Raw genomic sequence first — 20,279 nt, forward strand, 5'->3', positions numbered from 1 at the left:
GGTTGGGATGCAGCTTCATTTCTGATGTGCTACAGGCTTTCAAAGAAGTTGTAGGCAGCAACCAAGCTTTAAGTGTCCAGTTTTAAGTGTCAAGTAAGTCTGCCTGTCTAATGGATGCATCCCTCATAGTGCTTCAGTGGAAGGATGACAGACCATGGACATAGACATAAACCAAAGTTAGAGGTTCAGACTAAATAAATGCTCATGAGGATGGTTATGCTTTGAAACAACTTTCCCAGAGATCATAAAGTCTGTTGCTGAAGGTTTAAGAGCAGAAGGCCACATGAAGGCCTGAGCAACCTTATATGACCTTGCTTGGAGAAGGATATTAAGCTTGACAACCTAAGAACCATTTCATCTGAATTATTTTATAATCCTAAACTAGTTAAACCCAGTTTTAATTTATACCAGTCCTCACTATGATAAATTAAAGGCTTGTTTTAACACAGCAACTACTAGAATACATGCTTTCACTGACATTTGAAAACAAGTTTATACAGGATGGCACACATGAAGTGAAGATTCATTCTCAAAAGCATACACCAACAACATAAGATGCCCAAATATATTTATTGGTCTCTTAAAAAGTATGTTACTCTTTAGAAAAAAGACAGTTTAGGAAGTTTCAATGCAGATTAGAGTACATCCAGCCTGGCACATACTTCATGCTAATGTTTAAACATCAGTACCCCATCAGACCAAACAAGATAAGACTTCTGAAGCCAGTAGCAATAAGATACCAGGACAGAAGAAACCTTTAAAATTTAAAAGGAGCTTCAAAGCCTTTCAGCCAAGCAAAGCCAGAGTTCCAGAATATATTCAAGAACTGTCTCTCTACTCCTTTTGATTTTCATTTGCTGCCAGAAATGCATGAGTTATAATAAGGAAACTTGAGCACAGAGAGCTACAAACTGGTAAGCCAGTTCACCAGCCCTGAGTAGTCAGAAGAGTGCAGCACTGTTCTAAAATTGAAAAAAGGTAGAGTTTTGTGTTTGATAGGCTAGAAAGAAATAGTTTAACTGGTTCTTTGATGACAACTCTCCTTCTCCTCTCAGTATTCAGAACCCAGAACCATCTCCAGGCAGAAGAAAAAAAGAAGCAAGTTGATTATCACAGGACAGTAAGATATTTACTTTATGCACTCTTGCTAAAGTTTTGTGTGTTAGTGCATGAAAAGGTTTCTGGACATTTATTTCTAGGTGTGCATATGGGTGAAATTACCATAATTATAGTTGTGTCAGAAGTACAACTGTATTCATTAATGTGTTTCACAGGTAAAGTATTAGCTGAAAATATTCTGCTTTAATTAGCTGGAGATGCATTTTTGTTATCATCTTTAACCATGCCTTTCCCATTAAATACAGTCATTTATCCATCTTGTTTTTACTCTGTGGTGAAAGCAGTCTACTCCACTCAATCCTGGTGAGCCCACTAAGGATGATATCTCCTGTCTGTCATTGTCCACTTCAAGATTTCTGGAATGTCTCGATCCAGGAGAACTAGCAATGAGACCCTCATGGTGGGGATAATAAATAAGGACAAGCGTGTAGGTGAGAAGTCAGGCTAAAGTGGGACATTACTGGTGACAAAGGAGAAGTATTCAGAAAAGGTGCAAGTGTCTGTTCAGCTAAAACCATGAGTGAGTCCTATTTGGAATGTAGCATATGTCCTAGAAGGAAAGTAGACACTGAATGTAACTTTATTCCTTTTTCAGGAGTGTAACCACTACCTTATGTTCTCAGGTAAGAAACTAATTAGACGTAGTCACTCAAGCAAGTGGAGTGACAGTTCACAAGTTCCAGGCTAAACAAGAATATGTAAATGCCCACATGAATCACCTGTTCAGATAATACCAGACACCCCATATGGATTGTCACAATGCAGCACCATAGCAGCAGTTTAATTTAAGGAACAGTCTTGCTGCTCATTCCATCGCATTTGCTGAACAGTGGTAGCATTAGCAGCACTGTGATTTACTCTCCGCTTTCAATGGGTCTAGATCCAGTTTTGGTTTCCCCACATCATTCTCTTCATTAGGAAAGGTTTTATAGTTGGCAAGGATGTTTTCCACCAAGAATCGAGCAGCTTCATCTATGTTGATGTTGTCCTAAAAATATTGAAAGCAAAGAAGTCAGTCTTATTTTAAGAAGGGTCATACATTCCTATTAGAAGCTGTCCAAATACAAGCTTCTCTGCAGTCACCAGCATGATGCAAACACCTTAGACGCATGAGGTTATGGTTCAAACACTTGTTCTTTTTCAAAAAGCAGCCAGAAAGGTTTGATACAAAAGTAATTCACCCATATTACATATAGAATACTTTGACTCTAATCTAGTGTGCAGTCTGGGAATAAGCTTCATCTACATTTGGAAGAGTCACAAGTGCTGAATTGCATTTTTGCATCAGGAAAGACAACAGATGGTTACAGTGCTCATAGTAGTGAGACACCTTCGAGGGTCTTTGCAGCAGAAACAGGAAGTTTGGATTTTATCTTGGATTTTATCATTTATCGATAAAGGACTTTTTGAATCAGCCTCAAACCCAGCTAAATCGGGGTGCCTCATCCAGCCACTCGACATTTTCTTATGCATGCTTTGAAAAGTAACTTAATTTACACTCCAAAGAAGTCATGTATGCAGGATACCTAGAGTTGTATTTCAGCCTGGTACCTCAGTTGCTGTGTACTTTCCTTATTTTAAGGCTATCAGGAGAAGACTTACTCCTCTTACAGAACTTTTAAGGAAAAGCATCTGCGCATCATGCCAGAAATGGCTATTGCGCATGAGATAACACTGTGCCAGTCTGTCAGCAGCAGCTAAAGGAAGTGGGCAAAACAAGGAAAAAGAGGGACCTTGAGGTTTAGCTTACCACGTAAAGGAGTTATCAGCCAGACCAGTAACTTGGTCTGCCAGACACATTGTCTTCATCTAGAAAGAAAGCTTACATTTCAAGCAATCAGGTTTTAAACTGTTGGATTTCACTTCCAACTAAGCTACTGCAAGTTTATGTACATTGACCAAATTGGCAGACAAAAACCAACATAAAACATATTACTCAGTTATTTATTTGAATAAAGCAGTTAACTTAAGTTGCTACACTGAGCAATTTGCTTTTCCCTAGTTCAGTCTTGCTACTGCCTGATAAAATAGAAGAGTAGTTTAGTAACATTATCATCTGGGTGGGTAGTAGCAAGTGAGCAAATAGCTTGTTCACTTCTGAAGTCTTACCACTTCCTTCATGCAACAGCAAAGAAAAGCTGCAATATGAAAACCAGCACCTAAAGATAACTTGCCTTTTTTCAGTAGTTCAATCAGAACTAACATCTACTGAATGATACTGATCCTGACACACACAAGATCAAAGCAGCTTATTGAACTTGGTTAATTAAGGCTTCCAGTGAGTTTTAAAGTTGAGCTTACAGTGCAATTCTCATCTAATCCATATATGTTGCAAGTTTTCTGTAGCTGTAAGCTATCCTGCACACCATATCTAATTTTTGTCACATCCTATCTCTTAGTTTTCTTCCCCACATGGGGTTAGAAGAGATGAATATAACCAATACTTAGCAGTTAAAACATCTTTCTTTATGCTTACCTTGGCAGATGTTTCAAACCACCCAACAAAGCCACCTTCCCTGCAGAACTGGTCCATTTGAGAGGGATTCTGACTGCCATCTTTCTTCTGGTCGCACTTGTTTGCGAGAAGAACAGCAGGGATGGGGCTGCCATTGGGAAGTAATACTTTACTGTCCAAATCATGCTTCCATTTTGAAACAGCTTCAAAAGTGGAGCCTCTTGTGACATCAAACACCACAAATGCACCAACTGCCTCTTTGTAGTATACTCTTGTCATATTTCCAAAACGCTCCTGGCCTGAAAAGAAGGGAGTAGCAGTATTTATATTTTTAGCATGAGCTGTAGTGAATATAAGTAGACTTCTGTACCAGGTTAGTATACATCAGTTTAGCATTTCGCTCTAATAACCTAGTCTCTTCCATCCTGTGGAAGCTGATTACAACAGGGCCATTATGTACATCATACATGACAAGCCAGATGCTAAAAGCAGTCTGCAATTCCAGCTACCACTTAAACTGTTAAAACTTTTGTTAAATAGTGATTTTAGGCATTACTTCTCAAAGAGCACTATCAGCACAACTAGACAGAAGTTATTTCCACAAAAGACATTTCTGCATGATTTAGATAAACCTAGTCACATCAGATACAAATTTAAGCAAACCCAGAGGCTTTAACAGGGGGACAGATGCAGCTTTCTACAAGCTCTGAAGCCTAATAGCCTTCAGTGGATCTTCTGTAGGAATCACCTGCATTATATATTTTTTCCTTAGGGACAAGCTTAGAAAGAGCTACTTTAATAGTTCTAAGCTAAAACTTCTCATCTTTGACTTTACCTTTCAAGTCAAAGACCAACTCCGTAATAGTTTCCAACTATAGGAGTCCTACCGCAGTTCCAGGATTTGGTGCAAGGTGACCAGAATAGTTCAAGTACAATTGAACATAATAAAAATCTGGATGAAAGCCAATGTCCAGTACTAAAAAACCTTTTTCTTCATAAATACAGCTCTTGTAGTCAGTATGCTTGAGATGTAGACTTAAAATACAGCTCAGCTTTTCTTCTGTTTGGAAGGTCACACTGTGTTTATACTTGAGTGAGCAAAACAGTATCAAGTGTGAGCATATCACTTAGAAGTTTGGGCTACTAAAATGGTTTTCTGCTTTGTTTAGAAGCCTCCACTGGGAAAAGTGATCCTTGCACTATGCCACTTAATACACTGTAAAACTACTTCAGCCGTTAGCATTTAGTTCTCATGCAGTTTTAGAACAAAGTTAGGATTTTAATTGGGAACATTGCTGTCCTTTGTTTATAAACATTTCAGTCTGTCTTTGATTACCAAGGACAGTTACCAGAAGAACTGGGTATTATCTTCTCACAAAGAACCAGAAATCACTAAGTAAAAGAACTTGACAAGTTCCGCTGCTCAACATGATGCTTTTCTAGCTCAATTGCTTTTTCATGTCAGTACTTCTGAAAATCTCTGTAAAGAATGAGCTAATCTGAAGAGACAGACTAAGCATCTGCTAGAAATGCCTGAAACCAGCAGTAGCCACAAGCAGTAGCTTCCATAGAACTGTGAAGTTGTAGAAAGAGGAGTTTTTTTCTAACTATTCAACTTTTAAAGTATGATGCTGCATAAAACAGCATCACTAGCTGACATTCTGAGGAGGAGAACAAGTTACACATGAGTTTCTTACTACCAGCAGAGTATCCCACGTGAGAACAAGGAACACGCACAAGGGGAAAGATGAACCAAGCCTGCATCTCAAACTGTCGCTGAAAGATGCACATTCATTACAGACTGTTTAGGAAACTTGTACACAAACAACTTGTGTTGTCTTTCAAGCACAAGAAAAAGCCTGGAAAGGCATAGCTAGGTAGATTTGGTATCACCACCAATTCCTGTTACGCAGGCATATTTCCCTGCTAAAGTGCTAAATGCTAGAGGGCTAAATCCTGTCTTCAGTTCAGGAAGCATATTCCTCTGCACCACAGGATGGGCTCACAAAACAAAAAGCATTCTTTACATATTCTTCTATAATTCAAATTTGCATGACAGCAGACAAGAAGACACACCAGTGTAGTATTACAGATTAATACCTTTTATAGATCAAATACTCCAGTCTGAAAGCTGCTCTTTTCCGAAGTAGCCCCAACTCCAAAACCGTTCACTACAGAGCTGCCTTCCCCTCTGGAATTCACATATGCTATGCTATCAACAGACCTGCATACTAGCTTATGACTGCTCTTTCATCCTGTTTCAAAGTCCTATAAGGATGGATAGGATCTTCCTATTCCATAGACATAAACAGTAACACATGGCCTGCCTAAAAGATAATTTTTCCTGTGTTAACATGTGGCATGAGGTAGAAAGAGAGTTCAGTATAAACCAGGTAGACTTCCTGTACAATTCTGTTACCGCTGACAATGCACAGGCTTTAGCCTGAGCCTCTTGTATTTGCAAGTTTAACAGGAATTTGACACAAAGTGCTTTCTTGCTTGCAGAAAACAAGCCATAGAACACTACAAGTCTGAACATCATTCTCTATGTAAGATATTCCTATATAAGCTATTAAAACTGATTTTAGTAAAAAATTTTGCCGTGCTCAGTTCATTCAGAGATTTCTCACTTCCGAAGTCCAGCAGGATTTTTGATGTAGTAATCTTATACTGTGAGAACAATGCTGGCAGTACAGAAAGAGGATCATACCCACAGAGGGGAAAAGGCTAGAAGTGATCAGATGAAACTAGACTTAAAGCCTCTAGTGCACAGAGTTGCGGAAGGAAAAGGACAGGAATGTAACTGCTTGCTTAGCACGGTGCTACAGAGAGGACATTAGAGGATAAGTCATGCTGATAGGTCTGTCGTTTTACTGTAAACCTGGTGGTAGCACTGAGGTATCCTTTCTGTTTCAGGGGTTCAGACTAAGCTGCAGGACAGTCATGGGGATCTGAGGTTTTATTTGGGGGTACTTCCATTTATATGTAAGTAGCTGTGTGCAATGCAGAGTTCTGCATTCTCTAACCACAAAGTTTTTACATCTAAATGACTCAGCACACATTCTCACCATGTTTTCCAGTAGTTGCAACAGCATCAAGTGAAATAATTGCATAACGTCCTGCACTGGGATCTAATACAGTTCCCTACAGCAGCATCACAGGAATGAAGTTTAGTTTAAACCTGCATCAGACCTTGGGAGCTGCTCTTGCTTCCCAGTTTACATCAAAACAGACCTAAAGCATAGCTAGCTACATGAAAAAAGTTAGAGCCTCGTCTGATATCTGAAGCTTTCTGTCCTTTACTTGACTACAAGAGATAAAGTTATCACCATAAGATTCAGGAAGTGCCAGCCTTCCCTTGAAGTATATTTTGACAAGTTTCTGCAGCAATCTTTCCCAGTGCAAGGAATACACAAGGGTGTCCTGATTATCACAGGAGTGTGACTTATCATTGTGGCAGTTCTTGCTTTTAGTTAGTGGGAGATGCCCTGCATTCCTACCATTACTGGAAGTCTTAATTCCTGCTTATGAGATGAAAATTGAGACTAGAAAAAGCATGTTAAATGTGCAAGTGACTGCTAGACATGCATGGTATTGGACATGTCTGGTTCCTCCAGAAAAATTCTCCCATACCTTAAGAGTTAGTAGTAGTTAATATGAACAGGAACCTTCTCACTGCCTATCTAGAAGTTTCCCTCAGCTATGTTTTCTGCTAGGAAAGGAAATTTGTTTACCTCTGTCAATATCAGAAGTACAGCACAAATTCCCCTACCTTGTAAGATCTAGTCTTAGTCTATTAAGAAGCCACACTACTCTGAGAAACCACAGCTTTGTTACTTGCATTTAAACCATTTTCTTGGCACAAGCACTACTGCTGGAAAGAGTCTCAGCTCTCTCAGACAAAACTAATTCTGATATACTCCAAGAACTATCATTAATGAGGAAGGAAGAGATGACCACAGGTTATAAAAGCCTGACAACTAGAAGAATGAAGAAACAGTTTCTCTTGCTGAAGAGATCTTTGACAGGCTAATCAGCTTAATGGATGGCCAGAGCTCAAAGTTTGATTTTAAACAAGTCTGGCAGTTCCACATCAAATAATCCTAAACTGGAGAAGCAGGCTAAAGTCACCCAGAAGTAAACACAACTAGATGAAAAGTTTTATTTCAGACTAACAGCAAACAACTTTGAGGACCACTGCAATGAGTTTTGCAATTTTTCCCCTGGAAACAGTAATACTGATTTGTCAGAATTCCAGCATATAGTCAAAGCCCTCAGTTTATGAATAAGGCCAAGCAGCTATTTCAGCATTCAGCTCAGTGTCCAGTTAGTTTAAAAGGCAGTTTAAGCGGTAAAGGAACACACCACACAAGAAATCTTTAATCTATAAAACCAAGCCAAGAAATATCCAGCAATACTATAGTAGCAAAGAAAGTAAGAGACCTAGTAAATCAAATTAGGTGAGTTCAAGAAGCCTAGAAGTAGCATCCTGCTGAGGTCTTCCTGTTATTCTGCTTTTCTGTCAACAGGTGAATCTCAACTACAGTACTTACTATATATACACTATATCACAGGATGCTTAATTAAATCGTAATGAACAGTTGTAATTGATCAATGTTAGTCTGGGAATACTTGCACGTTCTCCTTCCCTTGTGAGAAGGGTTATCAAAGATCAGGTATTCGCCATGACCATCAACAGTCAATAGGAGTCATGCCAAAATTCAAGAAGTTCAAGAAGGGTCACTAATGGCAGCCTGGTGAAAGAATTCCTCAACTGTCTTGGCTGATGGTCTGAACAGCAGGGTAAGACCCCATGCAGGTACAGAGAAGTCTGGTTTCTCTCACCACAGAGAGAAGAGAAGGAAATTTATGGTCAATGTTTAGCAAGTTAACAGATTTGGAAACACATAAGTATCTCAAAGTTGATACATGCTTCCTCCAAAACACAGATGTCTGGTGCAAGCCATAAGCAAAGTCCTCTAAGTAACAATTCTGCTCCACTGTCAGCATTTATCAGTGTTACAGTAGTTAGCAACAACATAGCCTGAAGTCTGTGAGGACACTAACAGGGGTACCTGCAGGGGTACTGTAGAACATCTAAACGCAAGTTTAAGGCAACTTTTACTGAGGAAAAAAGCTTGCACTGAACTATTGTGATATAAAAAGAGCGTAAACACATCAGGCTACACTGCAGTCCATATGCAATGTTTTGTGTACATGCATAAACAGTAGACCAGTGAAAATAAATGCTTTTGAAGTAGAAAAATAAGTAACCTCTAATGAACTATTCAAGTTTTAACCCAGAGTTCTGTAAACATTTAGGATAGACTCAAACTGGCACTATGCTCAGGTTTTGGTACCTGTCTCCCTTGGTGAAGTCCTTGGTCCTTTATAAGGCACTAAGCATCTCAGATTTAGATCAAGAATATCCATTTCACTTCCTAGGTAGCCACTACATTTTGAATGTCTAATGGTCCTACAGCTAGATGTCTGACTGCAGATAATAGTCAGGATTGCCCCATTCCCCAGACATTTAACGTACATTTTAGCACCATGGGGTTCAGGTATGAGCTGACTGGGGCTGCTTTTTAGTGAGATATACTGATGTTACTTGCAAGCCACCACTGCTGCTGGTATTTCCCCCACCCGCTCCCCGAGACAGGACAGCTTGTCCCAGAACTGTCTTACCCAATTAGACTGAATCTGTTATTCAGTAGGAAGTGGGTTAACCAAACCACTATCAATATTACAGGACATGCTCAAGTGACTGCCTGCTTTTTCACATGGGCAGCAGCTGTAGATTGAGAAAGAGACAGACAGACTCCGGGATGGCCAGTACTAGATGTCTTTCTGTTCCTCATCCTTACCCACATAAGCTATCAGTGCAAGACTGTCAAGTGTTTAAACTACAGGAGGTGTTGAGCAAGATCAGTAGCATAGCAGGTATTAGGAACCTGTAAGAGTTGCAAGAGGCACATCAAGCTCCACTCTTACTTTTCACCACTGTGAAAGTAATACTTGGTATTTGTGGTTCTGATGACAAATGCCAAGAGGTTAAAAGGCAAGAACATGAATATGACATTTTCCTGTGTTAGACAGCACTAGAAATAGTTCCACTGCAGCTCTTGCGGTTGAGTAAAGAAAAGAAGTCTCAGATAATTTAAGTGAATTGGTAGTGTCCTTTCTTACTAAGGGTGGTATGGGAAAGATAATGACCACTGGATGGACAACTTACTGACAATAAGTGTCCCACACCCTTCAGAGAAAGGCTTTTCACTGAAAAAAATAATTAGCCAGTTAATCCCTACTTGACTGACTCCCACTTCACTATAAGAGATGATCTTTGGTACTCTGGTTATGTTTACATTAGAAAGAAGGGAAGTGCAATAAAAGCAATTCTGTTGAGTATTGAGACCTGCCATCCACAGTGTACGGTACACTACAGGTACAGTATGTATGAGAGAGTTGTTCTGGACTATTTGTGGTCATTGAAGTCACTGAATAATGACAGCTCCGGTGAAGCAGTGTCCTGACTGTTTAGATCAGAACTTGAAGCATTTTCACGGGTTCTTAGAAGTCTGTGTTTCATTCTTTAACAGAAGGAAGTAGCTTGCTCTAAAGTTTCATTGCACAGCACAGCCAGAATCTGAACTAGTCATTTATTTGTTAACCTTTCCATTTGAAAATTCAGGTAGCTAGTCTCACCGATTTTGCTGTTTGCTATTTCTACACCTCAGGATAAAGTCGGACCAATGCAACAGCAGAATCACCTAGGTGCAAGCACTCAGAAGCTGGATACCTGATTTCCATCAGTAAAAACTGACAACATCTGCCATCCTGATAGACGGGGAAAGCACACCATTCTTTTCTACAAAGAAAAAGCTTATATGTAGGAGGAACTTTTCCTCAAGAACCTACACAGCTCACAGGGAGGTTTACTGTAAGACTGAAACTTTTCTTTGCTGCCTGTAGCCTTAGGCTAATCCAGTGATTTAAGACTGCCTAAACTAGCTTTAACAGTTTAATATCTTGTAATCTTAGATTACCTCCTCTAAGCTTAGAGAAGATGCACTTGCAATTCAGCTAGCTTCATCCAGAATCAAGTCTACTATAGGTAAGAGTATGAAAGCCCTGTTCATACAGGAAAATTTCACAGGTTAGTTTTCACTTGTTCTGCTTGCGGTTTTGACAAATTGTGAAGTTCCTGACTAAGCAGTAGATTTCTGATCCATAGAAGAGTATAGTTCAACCAAACTAAATAATTTCTAACTAAACAAATACAGCATGTATAGAAAAAAAACTCCTTGCATTAGAATTCACTCAAAGTTGACAATCAGTGCCAGTAACAGCATGAACAGGTAGTTCCAATTTTGTTCTAACGAGTCTTAGAACAAGTCACCTGCCAGAGTTAAAACTACTTCATGCTCAACACCCCCGATCCATCTCCTTCAGTGCACTGCCACACAGCCAGAGCTGTACTGTGTACTTAGTGATGCTGCATGGCACTGTGGCATTTCACAACACAAGAGAACAATTCTAAAGTCAGTTTGTCTCGAGATCAACTTTATCATGAGACTGAAAAAATTTTAATCTCTAAAACAGTCAATGTGTCATGGCACATTGTGTGCCATTGGAACTTTATATCAAGTAGCTGCCACTTTGCTCTGCCCAGCACTCTAGTCCGGGAGCACTCAAAGAACAAGTTCCGATAGCTTTAACAGTGACACTCAAAGGCTTCTTTAAGAATACTTTTTGAAAAGCTGCCAAGATCTACACAATAAGGAATACTGGTTTGCACTTACTGCTAATCTAGAAGCTATCCCTACTGAAAGGGTGTTAGGGTTTTTCTAGCCCGAGTTAAGATGTTTATTTCTAAACAAGGTCCATAAAGCCCTGAAATCCTATAATTCTTCAAAGCAACACACCACCACATCTACCTTTGTTCTGCATCTCTGTAGCTAGGTGACAACTTGAAATGTTGAATATTTTACCACAGGCAGCTTGAGAAGCATGTTGCACTTTGCAGTCACTGCTTATTGCCATTCATACTAGCTTTAACACCTGCAACCTCAAAGAATTATTACTATGCTTCCATAGGAAAATTAACAAGTTTCCTTACTACAAATCACTTCCTTTTGACCTGGCATATCACACATCAGAACTTCCAGTTTGACTATTTGGAGGGAACAGCCTGCAAAGACAGGTCAATAATTGCTGCTGAAGGAAAATATTTCCAGCAGCTCTGAAATTGAATCCCAGCTTCCTCACTCACTACTGAAGAAAAGAAACTTATTTTATACAGCATGTTGGAGACTTTTGAGCCAGGCTGCTAAGATTACCTGTCTTATGAAATGCAGGAAAGAAAATCAGTTTTGAACAACCCCTGTACAACACTTGTCCACTCAAATTGTGCTTGTGTACATGCACTTCAGTGACACCCAATCACGGTGCGCACATAAAGAAAACCAAACTGGTAAAAGCCAAGTGGAGATGAGTAAGGCAAAATTACTGAGATTCTGAGCTGGAATACTAATGCAAGGCAAGTTGATAAAGGTCAGTCTCCACTCATTAAGAGAGAAGTGTATATTAAATGCGGTCTATACTGGTTTCTCTCTGAAGGGTAATATACTTATCGAGTAACTTCATTTCTTACTACCTGAGCTAGTATTACTGGAATAGCAAGAATTCAGACACTTGCCTCAAAAAAGCTTGATGATCAAAGTAAGTTAATGGATTTCTGCACAGATTTCTAGTTTGTTTTATGGCTTGACCCAGAAGTTAGTTATGTCACATGACATATGCTATTCTTCCTCATATCTGCCTTCCCTTCCCCCATTTAATGGGCCCATTCATCCTTTGCTCCTGTACCACAGTGTTACAGAAGTATTTTATGACCTTGTAAAAAAAATGTAAGCCTTCTGACCAACTGCTATAAAATACGAGCCTTATCTATTTGAGAAGGCTGAAGCTCTATTTAATCCACTGTGATTAGAAGCTCAATTACTAAGTGATGCTTTCATTGTGAATAGAAATTAAGAGTGATTGCAAAAAAAAATCAATATAGTAATCTTTCCTTTAAAGGTGTACTGGATCAGATAGCCCCATTACATTTAGGACACCCAGAAAAGCCTGTGAAGGAATTCTAAGCTTATTTCCAAGATACTGAGAGAACATCAAGTCTACCACTTAAATGAAACAACTTTGACTGTGCAAGGTACGACTGTTCAGTTACCATACTAAAACTGCCTAACACTAACTTCAAGACTGCAATATTTTCCATGTGCCCGTGAAATTCCTACTTTTAAACTATCAGCACAAAGGGTTTTAACAAGTTTAGTTTAGGACAACATACACAGTGCTGGGTGTTGCTATATGACGTAGTACTAAGCATAAGAACCTTCAGCAGTCCGCACTGGTAGGACAAGGAAATTGTTTTATCAGCCAGACAACCAACCATAGCTTGCTGGAGAGCATCTGATAAGCAACTACTTAAATAGAAGAATTCTAAGGAACAAAGCATGTTGACATGAAGAATCTGTAGACCATGGAGAATCTTTTCACACCTGTGGTGCCCAGGGATGTCTGAAGGCTGAACACACCCAAAAAAAACAAGTTTAACATGTTTAGCAGTTACTTGGACCACTTAGCTGAAGAGTTCCAAGTACAGCAAGTCATTCTCCAGTGAAAGTTCATAAACCTAATCCTGCTGTTCCAGAGAAGTCACAGGAAATGACACCCACACAAGATTTCCCACAGTAGGGTGGTTTCTGGAAGGAAATACATACCACATCTTCAGTTGTTTCTTGTCTCTGCCTCCAAGACAGCATTTCAAAAGCTTTCAAAATGAGCAGGCCTACTTACCCGCCGCCACCACCACCACCTTTGCTAGTCCTGCAAGTTTTCAGCCAACATCATTAAGTAATTCTTCTTCTATAAAACTTATGTTTGTGTGCGCATGCAAGAAGCATTCAGAGATCAGTCCCAGGTCTTTCAGATCTTTTTTGTCAGTCTGAACTTGATCACATGAGGGTCTGACCCTGACTGGGAGTTTTCTGACCTGCCTCAGCCGTCACCAGAGGGATAGTGTTCCCACCTCCGTCACCGGATAAACCAGAAAATAGCTTACAATCATTTGCCATTTTTTGAAATAAAGCTCTGACCTCCAAGTTTTGCATTCATTTCTGATACTGCTATTTATATGCACATTTTTCACTCTTCCTTTTCAATTGCACTCAGTAGATTTGAGTATTAAGAGTGAGGAAAAGCACAGATGTGGGCATGTTATGCCTACACCCTATGCTCACCTATTCTAGGCACACAACTAGGCAATTTCTTCATGGTTTCTTTGCAGGAGTTGCCATTTCAATCCCTATGCTGACCTTCAAAACATGTTGTGGGTAAGGACAAGTTGTTACAAGACTACCACCTCCTAGCTCTATGCCTCCAACAGACCTCTCTGAGAAATAATTGCAGTATGACTCTCTGGCACAGAATTAGGTGCATATAGAAAGAAGTTTTCTTGTTACCCCCATGGGCTTTCAGGGATGCATCAACACCACTTAAGGCTTCCTTGGACCTTATTAAAAAAATGGTTAATAACAGAAGAAACAAGTTGTGCCCTGGTACATTGAAGCAGCCTGGCAGTCTTCAGGCACCTCAGCAGCACAAGTACAGACTGAAAATAAAATGAAGTACACAGCTGCTTGAAGCTAGAATATTTTTCACATGGAAGCACCCTATCTCACATACCCAAACAACCTGAATGTCTTTGAAACTCAGCCAACAAAACATGCAACAGTCCAAAGTTATTGTCCACAGAAAGCACATAGCTACGAAGAAGCACACTGCCTCTCCAGCAAGACCTTCTTCCTCTGGGACAGGAAAGATTATCAGGTACAACCTCACTCCCTTGTATCTAAGCCAGAAGGCTTGCATTTTGCTTTGTCTCGCTTTGCAAATCCTCATTTTAGTTTAGTTTTTCTACTTTGAAATATGTTTGAACATTCTCCTTCTCTTCTACCACATCCATTGCTTCCTGCACTCACTTTTCCCATTTCTCATGGTTTCCTATAGATGTGAGCAAGTTAAACTCCTGAATAAATTGAAGGCTTAACATCTACTTGCATACCTAAGATCCATTTGTCTTTATGGAAAAAAGGGTTATTCCAGGTCTTCCTCAACTTAGTATTTGAGGAAGATGCTTCATCCAATATCTCAATCTTCTTCAGGATGGGTTTACATTCTAACAAGATAGAGTTCAGATTTTTTTCAAGGAGACAGACAGGAGTTTAATAACAAATTTACATGCTACAAGTCTTATCCATCAACTCTTGAAAGCTTTTGCATCACATGCTTAGAACACCTAAGCACAGCTGTTCCTCTTCTGTTTGGCCCATTCCACAGCCACACTCTCACAGTCGGAGCAATACTTCATTTTTAAACATTTATGAAGAAATTTTAATCAAGTCCTGGAAGAAGGGTACTATTGCAAAATTAATGCAGAATGCCTCACTCAAAGCTTTCAAATTTGTCTACCAGTTGTCATTTGAGACATTTTTCAGGGGAAGCCAAACTCAAGTGGTCATCTTTGACTTACCACCATTACCATCTAGAGACTTGCATGTTTGTACAGGCTGGTGTGAGTGACAATGCTGCTCTTACTAGCTCAAATCAAAAGTTTGATTGATTCAGGGAAAGTCCTTACGGTGTTCTTTCAATCATATTTGAAAGTTTCATCAATAAGTTATGTTCACCTCCTACACTACATTGTGGTCAGTGTACTGATGAAGAGAGCATGCCTCTCAAGTATGAATCTTGAGTGTATTGAGATGGACTAAAACACACTTCCCTATCATTAAGATGCCTTTGATTTTTATCTCTTTACCATGATGACTCACTCCTATCTCCTACTTATTTCACCAATTTATGAATGTTGAAGAATGAGGTTAACCTTTTAACACTTCCAGAATTTATCCTGGAAGAGAAACTTATCATAGCCTCACATGCTGAGATAAAAAACAAGAGTAACACCCAAGGGCAGCTAAGGTTTAGAAGTTTTGCTCTGTACAGACATGCATATAATCTGTTCAGCTTCTTCCAGAATACTTCATACAGCAAACAAGATTATTTGACATTGACTAATCAGTCAAACTCTCAAGCCTTTTCACCTCTATTGTCCAAAAAGCTACAGCCTGTACCTATGTAACTAAAATGTTTGAGTATTTATTGAGTACGTAAGTATACGCACAACAGTTCCCTTCTTCCCCCTTCACTATTTCACTATCTGTGCCACCCCCCCCACACACACACACACCTTGATTCTGCTGCAGGAATCTGCATTACTTTGTACCCTACAACAGGAAGGTTATTCTCACCAGAAAAAAAAAAAAAGAATTGGCAATGTAACATTGTCATGGCCTTTTAGGTAATTATATGGATTTATGACTAAAAACCTGCACTAGCACAAGAAATTGAAGTCATTCATGAACCTGCTGCATTGCAATATACAGCGCAACATTCATCAGTTTGATGTTTGGCTACATTCACACCAGAAGCCAGCACAGTATCTGCATTATAATCCTCATCTGATGGATTGAGCTACATGGTTAGTTTTTAATCATTGATTTTGTGACACAACCTTAGGTTGCAGCACACGGCTCTTTGAAGAAAGCTTTTTATGATGGGCTTTAAGTACAAGCTTTGATCAAGTGAAAAAATAATATGCTTTACTACGTTCAAGGGTTTGACTTGAATTCAGAAGCCTTTTTAAAGACATCAAAATCCATTCAGAGTGCCAGCATCATGTTGCTTGCAGGGAAGTCACACACAGTGTTACTTACCATAAGATTTAGATCTCTTCAAGAAATCTAAAGCTGTTTGTCTGCACACACCAGAAGATAAAGTTATCTATGTGAGCTGTTGAAAGCCAGAAGACAGCTGGGCTAATGAGTTAAGAGGGAATGACTATCACATGCTCAGATACTTCATTACACACTTTAATAAAATGCTTTAGGGAACATATGCTGGGACTACATAGAAGCCATCTTCAACCCAGTTCTCTGTAACTAATAACTTCTACATAAACCTCATCCTCAGGTATTTAGTGAAAGATTCATGAAGTAAAGAAAGCTGCAGAACACCTTTCCAGCTCAATTACATTAGCAGTAGTATCCACGAGGGTTTCATGGTATTAACAAAATACCTTTTATTTTAGTTTTAACAGGAGTCTGAACTATTGCTCTCATACTAGCTGAGCACAGCCCAATCAAATATCACTGGAAATACAATTACTTCTGTTCTTGGTCTCATTTTTCTACTGGGGAAGGGCTCCCAGCCCCTTGAAAACAGAACAGCCTAAGCCACCAGATTCAGCAGAAGAATTTGGATTGCAAATTGCAAGACTGTTGCATTTACCTTCGTTTTTGCAAGGGAAAGGCTAGTAAGGAGATTCATATGAAAGCATGTAACAAACTGTAACATTGGGGAAACATTGCCCATTTAGTTTAGTAGGGCATCATCTGCAGTAGGCCTGGAATTGTTATGAATAATATATAAACAGTGACAGGAGAATAAGAGAATTACTGTTCACTCTATTGGCAATATTAGCACAAGCCTCTACAGATTTATCAGCAACTCCAAGATACAGTAAGGGCAATAATCAAGAGTAAAAAAATGTCTTCTAGGTCTTGAAATTAATGCATGGCTATATTATTAGAACTTCCCATAATATAGTTTTTGTTACAAGTACAGCTAAGTTTCTGCTTAGCCTGTTGAAACAGGTTGCTTTGGCAGATCACCAGTCTGCCTGTGTCTCAGAAACCAAGGGTTAAGGAGAAGTTAAACAGAAGTGTGGCAGCCTGCCAAACACCAAGACCCTGAACAGCCTTCCCTCTCTTATCTTCACAACCCCAGACTTGCTAAATTACAGCCAGAGTGTTGTAGCAGCTTGCACCAATACTGCCAATTGACTGGGGAAAAAAAGGTTGAAAACTGATTCGAAAAGAGAACCTATCAGGAAAGAAACCCTGCCAATATTTCCCTTGCTCTCCAAAACAAGAATTAAAAAATATTTCAGTTTGCCCTACAGCAGAAAGATCTATGGTCTGTTTTAACATACTGCAGCAAGAAGCAGATTTTTTAGTCTGAGGAATTCTGTGTGAAGTGTTTTAAGACAGAGGTGCAGCAGCTGTGTGTTACCCTTCCTGTTTCATGAACTTCCACTTAACAGAGGAGAGAGATCACGGAAACAGTAACTACCAGTTGTTATCCCAGTATCCTCCAACCTAAGTTTTAAAAACAGTAATTGAAGTTAAAAGCCAACTTGTTTTCATATCTGAGGAAATGGTCTGAAGATGGTGGAAAGGGAAGAAGAGAGCTGCAGGTTAATACTCAGGCCACACACAAAGCCAGAAATGCAGTGCCAACTTGAGATGATTAACAAGTTGAGGACATGGGCTTCTTATGAGACCACAGCAAAATAAAGTTTGCTGCATCATTTAATACCTCAGCATAAGCAGTTAACCAAGATATGTATAGTGTTTGATTCTCCAAGACACGTGTTAGAGAACAGTTCTTAGTTATACATAGGAAAGGAATGCTGTGCTGTTTGAGAAAGCCAACAGTGCTTTTCTGCTTCTGTGTGCTCAGAGTATCTTTCTGATACACAAACCCACAATCTGAGTGCAGAACTAAGCATGACACAAGTCCCCTTCACTCACCCCATGCTGCAGGGTCACAAGTTGCATTGAAATTAAGTGGATGGCTCCAAACAATCAAAGTTTGAGCATGCCTTACATGAGGCCAGTACTAGCTATGTGAGCACCTTGAGCCCGTAAGGCGTGCCGGCTGAGCACAGCCTGCCTGGAGGAGATATGTATTTCCTCTGGAAGCATTGTGGAGCAGGGGCCACAAGCAAGCTGAAGTAGTGAGCAGCTGGAGCTGAGGCCAAGCAGTAACCAGCAAGCAGAGCAGAGCACAGCAGCTTTTTGAGGACAGCTGCAACAGCCCAGGACAAGCCAAGAGCCACTGACACCAGCTGGCAGCAGCACACACGGCCTGTGGAAAGCCAAACACTAACCTCCCCGATGGAGGCCTCACCCTGCTCAAGCCTCAAAGACAGACAGGAGTGGCTGAATGCAGCAGGGAAGTAGAAAAAACAGAAAGCCAGGCTTGAGAGCACCCCATCCCTCACCTGCGATGTCCCAGAGCTGCAGCCGCACCAGGGTCTTGCTATCCCAGTTGATGACTTTGAGCGCGAAGTCCACCCCGATGGTGGCCCGGTAGTGCTGGGAGAAGAGCTGGTGCACGTACCGCTTGATGATGCTGGTCTTGCCCACGCCCAGCTCCCCGATCACCAGCACCTTGAAGAGGTGCTCCCGGCACTCCGCCGCCCCGGCCACCGGCCCCTCCCCGCCGGCCATCCCCGCCGCCTGCCTCGCCTCGGCCCCGCTCTGCTCAGCCCCAAAACTTTCCTGGCCGAGGTCTCGCCTCCAAGCAGCACTGCCCGCCGGGCCAGCCCGCGCCGGGCGGCAAAGGGGAGGCCTCAACCACCTGACTGCAGTCACAGGACGCGGAAACTCCGCGCTTATAAATGCCCGGGGAGGGAAGGGGCGGGCGGTGGGGAGGAGCGGCCGGGACGGGCCCCGGGGAGCGACCGCCGGCCCCGGGAGAGGCAGTGGCTGGGTCCGCGGTGCTACCGACCCGTGCCTGTCCCGGCCCGGGGCCCCAGCGAGCACCTCCAAGTAGCTGCGGTTCCCTCCCGCTCCCAAACTAATCCCGCCTCGTTTCGTCCTCGGTCTGGCTCTGGCTTTTCACGAGCCGCACCAGGCCAAGCAGTAAATGGGCACGCACGGCCCTGGAAATCAGCAGCAAGTGGGATGTCTGTACTGCAGAGCGTGTGGTGCCATGTCTGCAGATTGCACGTGCTGGGAAAGAACAGCAGCAACAACAGCAAAATAAATAAAATAACAAACAAACAAATCATCTTTGGTATCTTGGAGCCACAGCATCCGTCCCGGCCCCAGGACAGGCAGCTGGGTGGCTCAGTCTCGGTGTCACAGCCGCTCCCCGACACCTGCGGCTGTCCGGGCACCAGTAGGCTTGGGAGCGAAGGGATGTCACCAGCGGGGTTAAAACCCTTGGCAGTTGATCTGGCAAATAATCATCCGTTCACCCTGCTTCTATGCTACTTTACTGCGTACACTGATTCCTTTGCCATGCTTTCAGTTGGTGGCTTGAGACTAACCTGGCTTCCTCAGCTGGCCTGGAGCATGCTCACTTCCTCATCACACAAAGGTGATGCATGGAGTATAAATGGAAGCAGGTGGAGAGACTGGCAAAATGAGGCAAAATAGTTGGAGTTCTTGAGCAAAATTTGTATTTAGAGGTTTTGGTCTAAATTTATTAATTTAAGCTGTCATGCTCTATTAACTTCAAGACAATTGCTTTAATTAGAATTTATTTTCCAGCAGCAGCAATAACATCAGAATATAAACTAAGGACAGATTGGTACTCAAAAATGGGATTTTTTTATATTTTTTTTTCCAGTGGAGGTTGGCATGGAGTAGCATAGGTTCTCTGGCAAGAGTTGGGATAGACAAGAAACATAGTCATTAGTTAGGAGGTTGGTAGTGAATGCGGGAGATGATACTTCAGGTACACACAACTTAACTAACCAGCATGGGTTCTGGTAAACATCTCTAACTGT

General features: G+C 41.0%; 1 protein-coding gene across 1 annotated transcript; it reads right to left on the minus strand.

Moving 5' to 3' along the window:
- Window positions 1-551: 551 nt before the first annotated feature.
- RAB32 (RAB32, member RAS oncogene family) lies at window positions 552-19,148 on the minus strand. The gene is made up of 3 exons (XM_035538802.2): window positions 18,765-19,148; window positions 3,596-3,873; window positions 552-2,107 (listed from the first exon to the last, which is right to left on the minus strand). Exons 1-3 carry the CDS (start codon window positions 18,991-18,993, stop codon window positions 1,958-1,960), a joined length of 657 nt encoding a protein of 218 aa, XP_035394695.1. The 5' UTR covers window positions 18,994-19,148; the 3' UTR covers window positions 552-1,957.
- Window positions 19,149-20,279: the final 1,131 nt, after the last annotated feature.

The sequence above is a fragment of the Cygnus atratus genome, chromosome 3 (genome assembly GCF_013377495.2).
Source record: "Cygnus atratus isolate AKBS03 ecotype Queensland, Australia chromosome 3, CAtr_DNAZoo_HiC_assembly, whole genome shotgun sequence".
NCBI lineage: Eukaryota > Metazoa > Chordata > Aves > Anseriformes > Anatidae > Cygnus > Cygnus atratus.

Coding starts and splice junctions, on each gene's coding strand:
- RAB32 (XM_035538802.2), bottom strand. CDS start 18,993: ATGGCCGGCGGGGAGGGGCCGGTGGCCGGGGCGGCGGAGTGCCGGGAG. Junction 3,874..18,764: donor GCAGCTCTGGGACATCGCAG/GTGAGGGATGGG, acceptor CCTTCTTTTCAG/GCCAGGAGCGTTTTGGAAAT. Junction 2,108..3,595: donor GGTTTGAAACATCTGCCAAG/GTAAGCATAAAG, acceptor CAATATTTTTAG/GACAACATCAACATAGATGA.